The sequence below is a fragment of the Berghia stephanieae genome, chromosome 4 (assembly GCF_034508935.2).
Source record: "Berghia stephanieae isolate SIO BIC M18660-M18661 chromosome 4, UCSD_Bste_1.3, whole genome shotgun sequence".
NCBI lineage: Eukaryota > Metazoa > Mollusca > Gastropoda > Nudibranchia > Aeolidiidae > Berghia > Berghia stephanieae.
The window spans coordinates 85,468,840-85,481,339 of record NC_088363.1 but is presented as its reverse complement, the minus strand read 5'-3'; the positions used below and the strand labels follow the sequence as shown (position 1 = coordinate 85,481,339).

General features: G+C 33.3%; 1 protein-coding gene across 1 annotated transcript in view; it reads left to right on the top strand.

Moving 5' to 3' along the window:
- The window catches only part of LOC144971445 (mitochondrial disaggregase-like), a 29,932-nt gene that overhangs the window by 1,008 nt on the left and 16,424 nt on the right, over nt 1-12,500 (top strand). Inside the window, exons 2-8 of the mRNA XM_078912361.1 lie at nt 1,281-1,332; nt 3,009-3,095; nt 6,768-6,871; nt 8,372-8,500; nt 8,866-8,963; nt 9,804-9,918; nt 11,248-11,325. Coding sequence (XP_078768487.1) covers nt 1,281-1,332; nt 3,009-3,095; nt 6,768-6,871; nt 8,372-8,500; nt 8,866-8,963; nt 9,804-9,918; nt 11,248-11,325 — 663 coding nt within the window. The remainder of the gene's footprint in view (nt 1-1,280; nt 1,333-3,008; nt 3,096-6,767; nt 6,872-8,371; nt 8,501-8,865; nt 8,964-9,803; nt 9,919-11,247; nt 11,326-12,500) is intronic.

Genomic DNA, 12,500 nt, shown 5'->3' with positions numbered 1-12,500 from the left:
GCAGAAATTTTTTGAGAAAATCCCAAAATCCCGGAATTCCGCGGATCCTCGGAAGATTATCATCACTGATTTATTAAGGAAAATAACTTATCAAAATGTATTGTCTCCCTGTTTTACTATAATAATAATAATATTAATAATAATAATAATAATAATAATAATAATAATAATAATAATAATAATAATAATAATAGTAATAATAATAATATAATAATAATAATAAATTGATGTATTATAGTGTCTGTAAATTATTTTTTTTTAACCTGATTAGCTTTAAAAAAAAACAAGGAAAAATTATAGGGAGATATGGTCCTGACCTGCAGGATTTCTTAATTACCTAAAAATTATGTTTCAAAGACTCAACTGTATTAATTGTTCCATGTCATGGCACAGTGCTTGCTGTATTCTAGCATACTCAGAAGGAGCCAAAAAGCATATTTACTAGAATTCGAGCGTTCCGAAATCCAATGCTCATGGGAGTTTGTCAATAATATATAGCATTTGTATGAGATGCATGACTCTACTTCCTGCCTTACTTCCCTTATCAGCAATACCGCTAGCTTTATAAGTATGGACTGGTTTTCATGCATTATGGGTTCAGTTTGATTTTTTTTTTTCTTTTTTTTACCAGTTAGTTTTTAATTCAAAGAAGTCCACCATGTCTCATTGTTAGTTTATGAAGGAAATGTGCATTCACACACATACACACACATACAAAATGAAAAGCATCATTGATAAGCAAGTTTTTAATTCAAAGAAGTCCACCATGTCTCATTGTTAGTTTATGAAGGAAATGTGCATTCACACACATACACACACATACAAAATGAAAAGCATCATTGATAAGCATGCCCTGCATGGCCCACAATATCCCACCATGACAAGCAAGCCATACTGGCACCGAGCGTAATAAAATCCTTTCAACCCACCCCATCCCAACAAAACTCACTCATATTAATGCATTCATTTCTAGATGTCTTGTTACTGCTTCGCTTGACTTTAAAAAATATTGTTACTTTGTGTTAAATGGAGCCAATTAGGGTTTTTATGACAACTGAGCGATGACAAGGCATGCTGTAATACGTACCCAAAGTGTAGAAATATCGACTTATTATATAGAAAAGAATTGTTCACCCAGTTCCACCATGCCACATTGCAGAAATTGATGGAATTTGATGTGCCAGAATTTAGTATGTACTGTATTGTTTTATCATATTTTGCACTAGGTAGAATAACTTAAATGTATCATTCTTTTTTTTTTTTTCCTTTCTTGGAAACAGAGGAATCACTTCTTGTCGCGTGTAAACTTGGATCTGGTGCTGAAGTTTCAAGGTTGGTACAGTCTGTGTAAAATTTAATCATAATTTTAGTTGGCACACTTTTTTGGTCATATCATTGCTTTGGAAAAGAAAGATGGGATATACAACAACAAAGAAACCCCCCATGAACCAATACAATAGAGAAGAAAGTTTGACAAAATGACAATATTTTGCAAAGGCCTAAATAGCCAAGTGAAATTACCCGTAGGTGATGATATTCAACAAAATAAGAGGAAGCCATCCAAGTTTATGGTTTACCACTCAAGAGTGGATGCCCATTTATACTCGTTGATACCACCATTGACTCTGAGATAATGGAATCTTCAATCCCACATGAGGAAAAACACTCAATTAATGAATTTTCAAAATTGATGTTAGAGACAAAAGAAGATGAAGAAGCTATCATGATAGATTTGTAGTTTAGTACTTGCAATATCTTTGGTCAGAATGCAAAAAAAAAAAAAAAAAATAAAAGAAACAAAAGCATAAAAGAAAAGCAGTGGATCGTTAATGATAGAATTGACCAAAAAATAAACAATAAGCTACCATCAATTTTTGAGTTCAAATAATTTTTTAACCATAATGAAAAATGATTGTTTTTTTTTTTTTGTTTTTTTTGTAGGGGAATCTTGTAATTTCCGAAATTTTAAAGTTGGTCACAGCTGATCTGTAAAATGGAATCAATTTAGCTGACTTGTGGTCATGAATGGAAGGCCGTTTCCGGTTAATTCCCTGTTCATGTTATTGTGAAGTAGAATTCCTCTTTCTATGATAATGATGATAATATTGGTTATATATTAGAGAAATTTAAGCACCGCATTTATTACTACAATTAATTCAGTGTTCTAAACACTCTAGCAAGGTTTCCTCAAACTTCTTGGGACATGCCAAACCATAGTTCAAAGAAACTGTGTCTTCCCATCATGACTTGGTGGTGTGTGTATGTGTGGGAGGGATGGAAACAGCATGGCTCAGCAGAAATTCTACCAACTGCCTCCAGATTTATTACAGTGCAACCCCCGGATAACGACATCACCCGGGAGCGAAAATTACATTGTTATCCAGGGGTGTTGTTATTCTGTGGCTTTTTAGGATGGTGGAAAAAGGAGTCATGGATAGACCCATGATAATAACAATGCAATACATGGAACAGTGGCTGTGAAAAGACATTTCCCAACCGCGTTTGAGTAGCCTATGTATTTTTGATGGTGACAAAGGGTTTGCCTCTTAAGCTTTCACCTCTGATGTGTATTATCATTGATTTGATTGTAAACAGTGCCGTAATCCTTCTGTTGTTTATTCGGGAGTAGGACTGGCATGAGTGCAGTTGTTTTATTATATGGCATTTTAAAAAAGTCATTGGTTTTTAATCTTTGGAGAAATTTTGATACAACTAAAAAAAAGTGTCTAATTTTTATGTGACCACCCGATATAATTCATATGTCCTGCCAATGGCTTTTTGTTTGTTTGTTTTGCTTTCTCTTTTGTATAAATTCCTATATTTGTGCAGTAATTTTTAAACTTTACATCGTTAACTAATGAAGACCAAAATATCTTTTATTTTGTCGTGTTTCGTTTTGTATGGACTTTTTAAATTGTTGTGGGATATTTCTGTTTAGTTCCATCAAAAATTTGATTTTTGTAACATGTTTTGTCTTTAAAGTTCAACTCTTGTTAATTTCATTCCAGGCTGTTAGCACTTGGTGCTGATGTGAACAAACGTCATGAATTAGGCTGGACAGCATTACACATAGCCGCTGTAAATAGAAAACCAGAGTATGTATTTTCCCTTTTTTTTCTTTAAAAACAAAATCTGGCCGAATGTTCATGCATTTTTTAAATGCCTTAATGATGCTTTTGCTCATAGAATATTTTTAGTGCTAATCTCTTTGAAAGATGAAAATCGTAAAATCTCCTCAATATTGTAGGCTGCCATTATTTATAAGGAAAAGTACTATCATAAAGACCATCCAAAAATATTGATTTTACCACTATATTTCCCTACACCACAACAGCAGCAGAATCTTCATTACCACTGTGACTTATTCCTCCTTGTTTCTTGTGAATCATTGGGTCTCAATAGCACTCATTCAACTTCCTCTGTCTCCACCTCTTCCCAGGTCAGACCTGCGGTTGGATTTTGTCCTGCAGTCTTGTTCTCTAGGTCTGTCTTGGGTGCCCATTTTTCATCTTGCCCCGCAGGTTCCACTCAGATATTGCAAGATTCTTTGCACAGTGTATGACCTACCCATCACCACTTTCCTCTATACCCGGGCCTCAATTGGCAGCTGTTTTGCCCTTTTATAGAGGTCATAGTTCAGCACTTTATCAAACAATCTAATGCCAAGGAGGCACTTGTTGGTAAAAGTTTATAGTTCCTAGCATTACTTTACATTCTTACTACAACCACCACAGCATAATCATTATACAGCACCAACACAGCATCATCCGTCCTAAAACCACAAAATGATCATCCCTACTACTACTACTACAACAACAACATTATTTCATCATCATTATCATCATCATCATCATCACCACCACCACCATCGCAATCATCATCATCTTCGCTTCTTCCTCCTCTGCCTACCACTACTACAACCACTTCTATTACTATTACTACTACTATTACTACTACTACGACGACGACGACTACTACGACTACTACTACTACTACTACTACTACTACTACTACTACTACCATTACTATCACCACCACCACTACCACTACTACTATTACTTTTTAAAAAAATTTTTTTTTTACTACTACTACTACTACTACTACTACTACTACTACTACTACTACTACTACTACTACTACTACTACTACTACTACTACTACTACTACTATTACTACTACAGTTTACTCTGGATAATCGCAACTCTGTTAATTGCAATATATACATATAAAATTGTGTTCAGAAATATAATATAGCAATGACTATCCCGCACAAATCTTTGGGCCTCTTTTTCGCTCATGAAGTGCCCAAATTCGCGACAAAATATGGGACGAAGCCGTTTCGTATATGCTATCTTTAAAGATTAATTACGACGCTGTTTATCGATGAATATGACTGAAAGTTGGCACACAGTTAGAAAAAGGTCATTTTAGATTATGTCAAGCGACAAAACTTGTGCGATTACCAGAAGACCGTTAAAAATAGATTTTTACTCTTTGGAGTAAAATATTTCTAAAACTACCGGGCGTGTAGGTTTTGTCGCTGACAAGGTAATACATGAACATTTCTTCTTTTTGGTTGTAAAATTTCATATGAATATAACGAGTACTTCCCCCGTATTTTACAAAACGCCATCCTAATTTGCTTTTCATTCGTAAAAGACAAAGCCATTTTGCCCCCCTACAGCCCGAATCACAAGATCAAAACGATTTGGCACCAAACAGCGGCTGAGCGGGTCGTGGCAAAGCACTTTCTGATTGGTTGACCTCGTTTTAAAGTTCATGACTGCGCGGTCTCACTGGCAGAGGGGTGTTTATCGTCTGCTATTGCGTTTGGGTTCAATAAATAGCTGATAATTTGACTGTTTAATTTACAAGAATTTAAGAAATTATAATGTTAAAAGTTTTCGATTGCAATATAATCTACAATCTGAGCATGGGTTTAATTATTGTGTTCCAAGTCACGTTCCATCAGTAACCTTTGTCCCCTTGTCCAATTTCTCTTTTCCTTCTATATTTCTTTCATTTATGTACGCAATCTCCCCCCCCCCCCTCCTCTCTCTCTCTCTCTCTCTCTCTCTCTCTCTCTCTCTCTCTCTCTCTCTCTCTCTCTCTCTCCCTCTGTGTGTGTGTTATATACTCATTTCTTAATATATTTCTGTGAGTGTGTGTTATACAAATTTCTCTCTCTCTCTCTCTCTCTCTCTCTCTCTCTCTCTCTCTCTCTCTCTCTCTCTGTGTGTGTGTTATATACCATCCAGCTCTAAAATTATATGAGTTAGAACTCTTCTAATGTTTTCATCATATTCTCTATCAAATTTGCCATAAAATTGCCAAGTTTCAATCTTTTAATCCACTTATTACGCAAGATACAACCAAAGGTCGAAAAAAAAATGGAAAAAGCGTCCCATATTTTCGCGTTTTTTTTCCTCTTTGCGGGTCATCCAAATAAATGACACCTTTGAAACTGCATAACTTGTTTATTTATGAATGGATTTTCAAAATTCAAAACATTTTTACTCAGTGGAGATAGGGCTTTGATTTCATATAAAAATTTTCCTCAAAAAGAGAAAAAAACATTTTTCATAGTCATTGCTATACAATATCAGAGAAAAATGACGCTCCATTGCAGAGAGTAAAATGGCGTAGATCTTAACATTTGTTGCCATTTTTAGCAAACATTAATTATGTCACCATAAACATTATTTTCATCATAATTCTCCTCATCGTGTAAGAAATCATCTATATAGCACACTCACATGCCTATTTTAGTCCAACGGTTACAAGTTAGCACTTTAAGTAATCAATTGCACCGCCATCCTCTTTAATGATCCAATGTTGTCTCTTTTTCCAACTTGTAATGCACTTCTGATTTTCTTCAATGGTTATCTTCTCCCAGCATAAAATGATTCTTTCTCTCAAGCTTTATTTTGTGAATGCAGATCTTTGTCCATTGTGCGGCTAAGTGGTCAAGTGGTATGACACTCGCTTTCAGATCGGAAGGTCTCGCACTCGGCGCATAGTTGAGTCCTTGGATAAGGCTCTTTACTCACATTCTCTCACCGTACTCAGGTGTAAAATGAGTACCTGGCCGTGAACAGCATTGTTTTTTGTCCGAAAAATTGTAATATCACCTAACAGGCGTCATGTCACGTCCTACAAGTAAAATGTTGCTGTTGACCAGGGACCCCTTGTAAAGCACTTTGAGCACATTTAGTGGATATTGCACTATATGAAGCTCAATATTATAAACCTCAGATCCATGGATTGAGGCCGGGTGGTTGGGCCGGCCAGTTGCCTTTCTCTATGAAATAAATATTCTTACTTCAAAGAAAAGCTTGTGTTCTTTTGCTCGTATGGGATGTGATGTAGCACAATCTTGTTGAAAAATGAACTTTCTTCCTGGATAAAGTTGTTCAGAGTGTGACAAAAGATTTTCTTCCAATAGTTTTATGTAATTATCAGCATAGAGTTTCCCGGATAGCATCAAGTGTCTTTTTTTAGTTGCCATCTTTTTGATATCGAAATTTTTAGGTGTTAGAAGATTTTATATTATTCAAAAACAGTTAATCTACTTATTTTGATACTTTGCAATTCCATTAATAAAGAATAGTTCTAATAGTAATAAAAATTATATTATACACACACACACACACACACACACACACACACACACACACACACACACACATTGTTTGCGAAGAGTTTGGTTAATGGAAAGCAAGGATGCTTTGAAATCACATCATCTTGATAATTATGTTTTCTCTCAGAGTTATAAAAATTCTTCTTGCTCATGGAGCTGACCCCAATTCTCTGGATGCTTATACCTCGTATGCAATTAAAGCAAGGGAAAAAAGGATGAATGAACTAATGGGTGAGATATAATTTAGCATTTTAGAACTAATTTGAGTCTTGTCAGAAACATTTCTTTTTTGCCGGATAAAGTTTTGGATGATCAAAATACCATGGTTTGGAGACCAGGTCAAATACACCCTGCCTTTGCTTAAGGGAGATTTTACAGACACCTGGAGTGCACACGTATGCTGTAAAAAAACACACACACAAAACCTCTCCACTACCACCATAGCATCACCACTACTACAACCACTATCACAGCTTTGTCACTACCACAACTACCACCACATCAAGTCTACCACCATCACCGCTTCTTCATCACCGCTACCACTAGAGCATCATTGCCACTACAACTACCAACTCCTCCATCGACAACTACAAACAAGGTTGGGGTCTTTTGATCTTTTCTTTGGGGTTTTTTTGAAATGCAATTATCCTTATCCTAATTTGAAATGCTCACTTAGTTTGGTTTCTCAATGAACCAGATATCTTTGTAATTGCTAAAAATTGCTACGAATGAGTTTTTGAATAATGAAGATCAGAGTTTATTTTGATTTGGGTTTGATGTAAGCTTTTATATAATTTTTGTATAGTGCATCAGCACAATTTTTGCATTATTTTTACAATTGCGGACAAAATACACTTTTCTTTTTTAGTTCGCAGGTCTGCAAATGAGCATTTGAAATATATTTAGGGTTAAGAGTAAATATGTCCATGTCATTTTCCACGTTTGGGTTTTCAAATGGTCTTTGATGTTAACATTATCTTTTTTGTCCAACTCTTCATTTCCAAGTTTGCTTACTCTTTGTTGTATAAGAAAGGATATATTATTTTAATTCATTCGCATTTCAATTTCTATCTTTATATCATCATTAGTATTAGTTCCTGTCATCATTGTAATAATATAATAATAATAATAATAATAATAATAATAATAATAATAACGATAATAATAATAATAATAATAATAATAATAATAATAATAATATAATAATAATAATAATAATGATGATGATGATGATGATGATGATGATGATGATATGATATTTATAATAATAATAATAATAATAATAATAATAATAATAATAATAATAATAATGATTACTATTATTATTATTATTATTATTATTATTATTATTATTATTATTATTATTATTATTATTATTATTATTATTATTATTATTATTATTATTATTATTATTATTATTAATATTATTATTATTATTATTAATATTATTATTGTTATTGTTATTATTATTATTATTATTATTATTATTATTATTATTATTATTATTATTATTATTATTATTATTATTATTATAATTATTATTATTATTATTACAATGATGACAGGAACGTTAATACTAATGATGATGAAGATAATGATGATGATAATAAAATGGTTAAAAAAGAGAGTAAAAATGTTTTCAACCTTGGAAATTAAATAAATATTAAAGAAAATTTTTGATCTTTTTATCTTTCACACATTACTTTCATTTTTCTTTTGTTTACCCTTTAGTCTCTCTCATACGGGAGGAAGAATTTAGTGATCGGTTAAGTAATCGGGCCAACTTTAAGGATTGTACCCCTCTTCATTATGCTTCACTGATGAATGACGTGGTTTGTGTGAAATTACTTTTAGATGGAGGTAAGAAAAAGCTGTGCGTTTGGGACTGTTCATATTTAACCTTACATCTCCCTTTTAAACCCCCCCCCCCCCCCCCCCCTTCTTATGCAATACTTATATTTCCACCAAATAAATTAACAAAGTACAAGCTGTCCAAATTCTTAAGTGTACAATTTGGGTGCTTTACATGGGAAGAACTTAGTCATTTATAATCTTATAATTAAGAGACTTGAAGAAGTGGCTTAGCTGAGCAAGCTTTAATTTGTTTATTAGACATTTGTTATGATGTTTATTAGACATTATATGCATGCACTTATTGGCCTATGCCTAGCTGTTAAATGTATTTGTAAATTTGATTTATCAAAACTTTTGTTTCTCTTTGGCAGGTGCAGATCCAACAATTGAAAATAGTCTGGGTCACAGAGCAGTAAATTATACCCGCGAAGAAAGCATTCGTACTGAAATTGATAAAGCAGCCGAGTCGGTAGGTTCTTTTCTCTTTATTTTACCAATTTGATTAAATACCATTTTTACAAGTGTAGATCATTTTAATACGATTGTTCTCTGATAACTGTTGTCCTAACCATGGGTGCCAGAATTCCGGATACAAATTTACAGATACACGCTGTTACTGGATAGTAAGTTATGGTCTATTTCATTATCATTCTCATCCTGGTCAATCATAACACATTTAGAGCTTTTTGAGCATTAAAAAAAAATTAATTAAAAAAACAAACATTTTTATAGCGCAATATCCACTAAACATGCTCAAAGGGCTCTACAAAGGGTCCCTGACCAACAACAACATGTAACATGTAGAAGAGACTTGATGCCTGTTAGGTGATATTTAGCAGTGACACCCATGGTCCTAAAAAAAAAAATCAAAGAAGACTCTATCAGACCATAAGGCCCATCTTGTACTTTAAAAAATAAATTATGCCCTTCCACCACGACATCATAAGATATCATTGCCTAGGAATTCCATGAAGGGATATAGACAATTCATCAAACAAGATGTCTGATGTCAACAGGAATCGCCCATTTTGTCCAAGTGAGCAAATTGGGGGTTAATAATCTTGCCCAATGAAAAAAACGAACATGTCTGAAGCGGGACTCGAACCCGGGACCTTCCTTAACCACTCGACCATTTGTACTTAGTACCTTCAAAAATTTTGTCTCATTGATGAGATATAAATAAGTATAATATGGACCATATATTCATTTCATTTTAATTGGAATGCAATTTTCAGAATAATTACATAATTTCATTGAGGTTCAATAATTTTATAGCAAATTGTTTTATTCATTTTCTTCATTGTGACAGTTCATTGCCAAGAAAAAAGCTTTAGAAGCAGAAGAAAGAAGGAAATTCCCCTTAGAGCTTCGACTGAAAGAAAACATCATTGGACAGGAAGGAGCTATCAATATAGTTTCAGCTGGTACCTTCAATGATTTGTCTAAAGAAAGAGAAAGAGAGAAAAAGAGAGAGAGAGAGAGAGAGAGATAGAGAGAGAGAGAGACATATGAATTGATTCCAATGAGTCCGATGGACGACTGCATTTGGTGAATATTGTCAAACATGGTTTATAAGGGTTGTGTGTAACGTTTACATAGAAACAGAGTTAAACAAGACAATTCAAAATGCATAGGATAAAATTATTGTTCAAGACATTAGAAAATCAACTGGATCATGAAAATAAGCCTACTCACAGTCATAAAGCAAAATGGGAGAATGACAGATCACTTCGAAATTTGAAAATTTTGTCAGAAATGTTCAATATAGCAATTATGTCGCGTGCTTTAAAACAATTGTGATATTCAAATTTTTCAAGATATTTTCTTGAAAATTGTGTATATGATTTATTTCAATAGATGGGTTTGGTTGAGAGGAAATGTCAGACTTGCATAATTTATCCTTTGGCAGCTATTTATTGTTAAGCTTGATTTCCATTAGAGGTTCTGTAAATGTTGCTGCTCGAAGCTCAAAGAATTAACTAATAATGTGAAATTGAATGTAAGCTTCATTTAATTACAAAAACAGATCAAATGAACGTTTCGGGTTTCCCCTTTATCAACAAAACAGGATGAATGAAACACCACAGATGAATAGAATAAGTCTGGATTCATTCATCTGTGGTGTTTCATTTATCCTGTTTTGTTGATAAAGGGGAAACCCGAAACGTTCATTTGATCTGTTTTTGTAATTAAATGAAGCTTACATTTGATTTCACATTATTAGTTTTTAGAGGTCCTGATAGCTTAGTGGGTGGGGCACTCACTTCACAAGCAAAGAGTACAGTCAAGATTTTTTCACTGGGTCTGTTTAGATTTGGTGGAAAGTACTTTGAGACAGTTGCGTGTCCTGTGATAAGAGCAACAAGCAACTTTTCCATTGTTTAACCCTTACTAAGCTGGGATACACTTGACTCTTTGAGAGTTTTGACACTATAGGGAAATTTTAATTTTCGTTAATTCAGTTTTTTATTGTAATAATTTATTGTACAGTGTCAAAGTAGAACTTTAATTTTTTTTGATTGATTGATTTAACAGTAACATCATCATCTCTCCCTACCCACCCCTCTCACTAGAATCTTGATTGAGACCATATTGTTTTGTCTAGCTCTTAGTATGCCTGTTTTTCCTTCTGTAAATTCTTTAACTTACTACTGTCATCATACCACAAATAATTTTACGCTTTAATCCAATTTAATCCAAACTTTACTGTTTAGCCTACCTTTTATTCACTAATTTTTATATTTGTTTGACAGCAATACGACGGAAAGAAAATGGGTGGTATGATGAAGATCATCCTTTGGTTTTCCTTTTCTTGGGATCATCGGGAATAGGTAGGCATAGCTTGATAAAACCATGCAATGGGTGTAAGAAGGAAAATAGGTGCTGGCTTGTTTTTGAAAGAAAGATTTTGAGCTTTCTGAAATTACTGTGATTGGATTGTTTTTTTCTCAGCTACAAAGATAATAAAAATGATTAATGATGATAATAGTAATAATAATAATAATATTAATATATAATAATAATAATAATAATAATAATAATAATAATAATAATAATAATAATAATAATAATAATAATAATAATAATAATAATAATAATAATAAAATGATGATGATCATGATATTGATATTATTGTTGGTATTATCACAATACAGTCAAAGCCGGTAATTGGAATGCTTCTTAACCATATTCCATTACTGTGTTTAACAACCCTGTTTCTTCACTGTGATGTGTAAATGTAATCCAGACTTATTAGAGCCATTTAATCTTTGTATTTCTATTCGTGCACTTTAGGATATAAATGTACCTCAGACTTATAATAGCAATATATCTTCATAATTTATTCCTATTCCTTCACCTTTGTCATCATCATCATTGCCTTTTTCACCCTGGGTCAGGGTATAGGCCACAGACAAACAGTTTCCATCCTTCTCTATCCTAACTTTTTTATCTCGTTCCATGTCTTATCACTTCTCTGTATCAGCTTCTTTAATTCTTCTCCATGTTCCTCGTGGCCTTCCCCTTGATCTTCTCCCTGAGGGTTCCAGTCCAATACTTTCTTTGTTATATTGGAGTCATTCTTTCTAAGGGTGTGTCCAATTCACCTCCATCGTCTTCTTCCTATTTCCTTTCCTATTGGTTTCTGCTGTGTTCTTTTCCATACTTCTTCATTTTTTATTCTATCCATCCATTTTATTCTGAGTAGCTTACGCATACACCTGTTTACGACAATCGTTAAAACTCATGGTTTTGTCAATCTCTCATCTGAAACTTTATGCTGTTACTGGTTTGGTGCAAACACTGTGTATAGATTGAACCCAATTTTCTGCTAATTTTTGGAAGGAGATATAAAAAAGTTTTAAAATGATTCAATTCAATTCACATTGACTCCATGTAAGTTGACTTTCAGACTAGCCATTTAACTCACTTTGTTGGAATTTTTTTCCAATGAAAAATGGATAGTTGCAATTGTCGACTACTCTCTGATTAGGACACAGTCCATTGA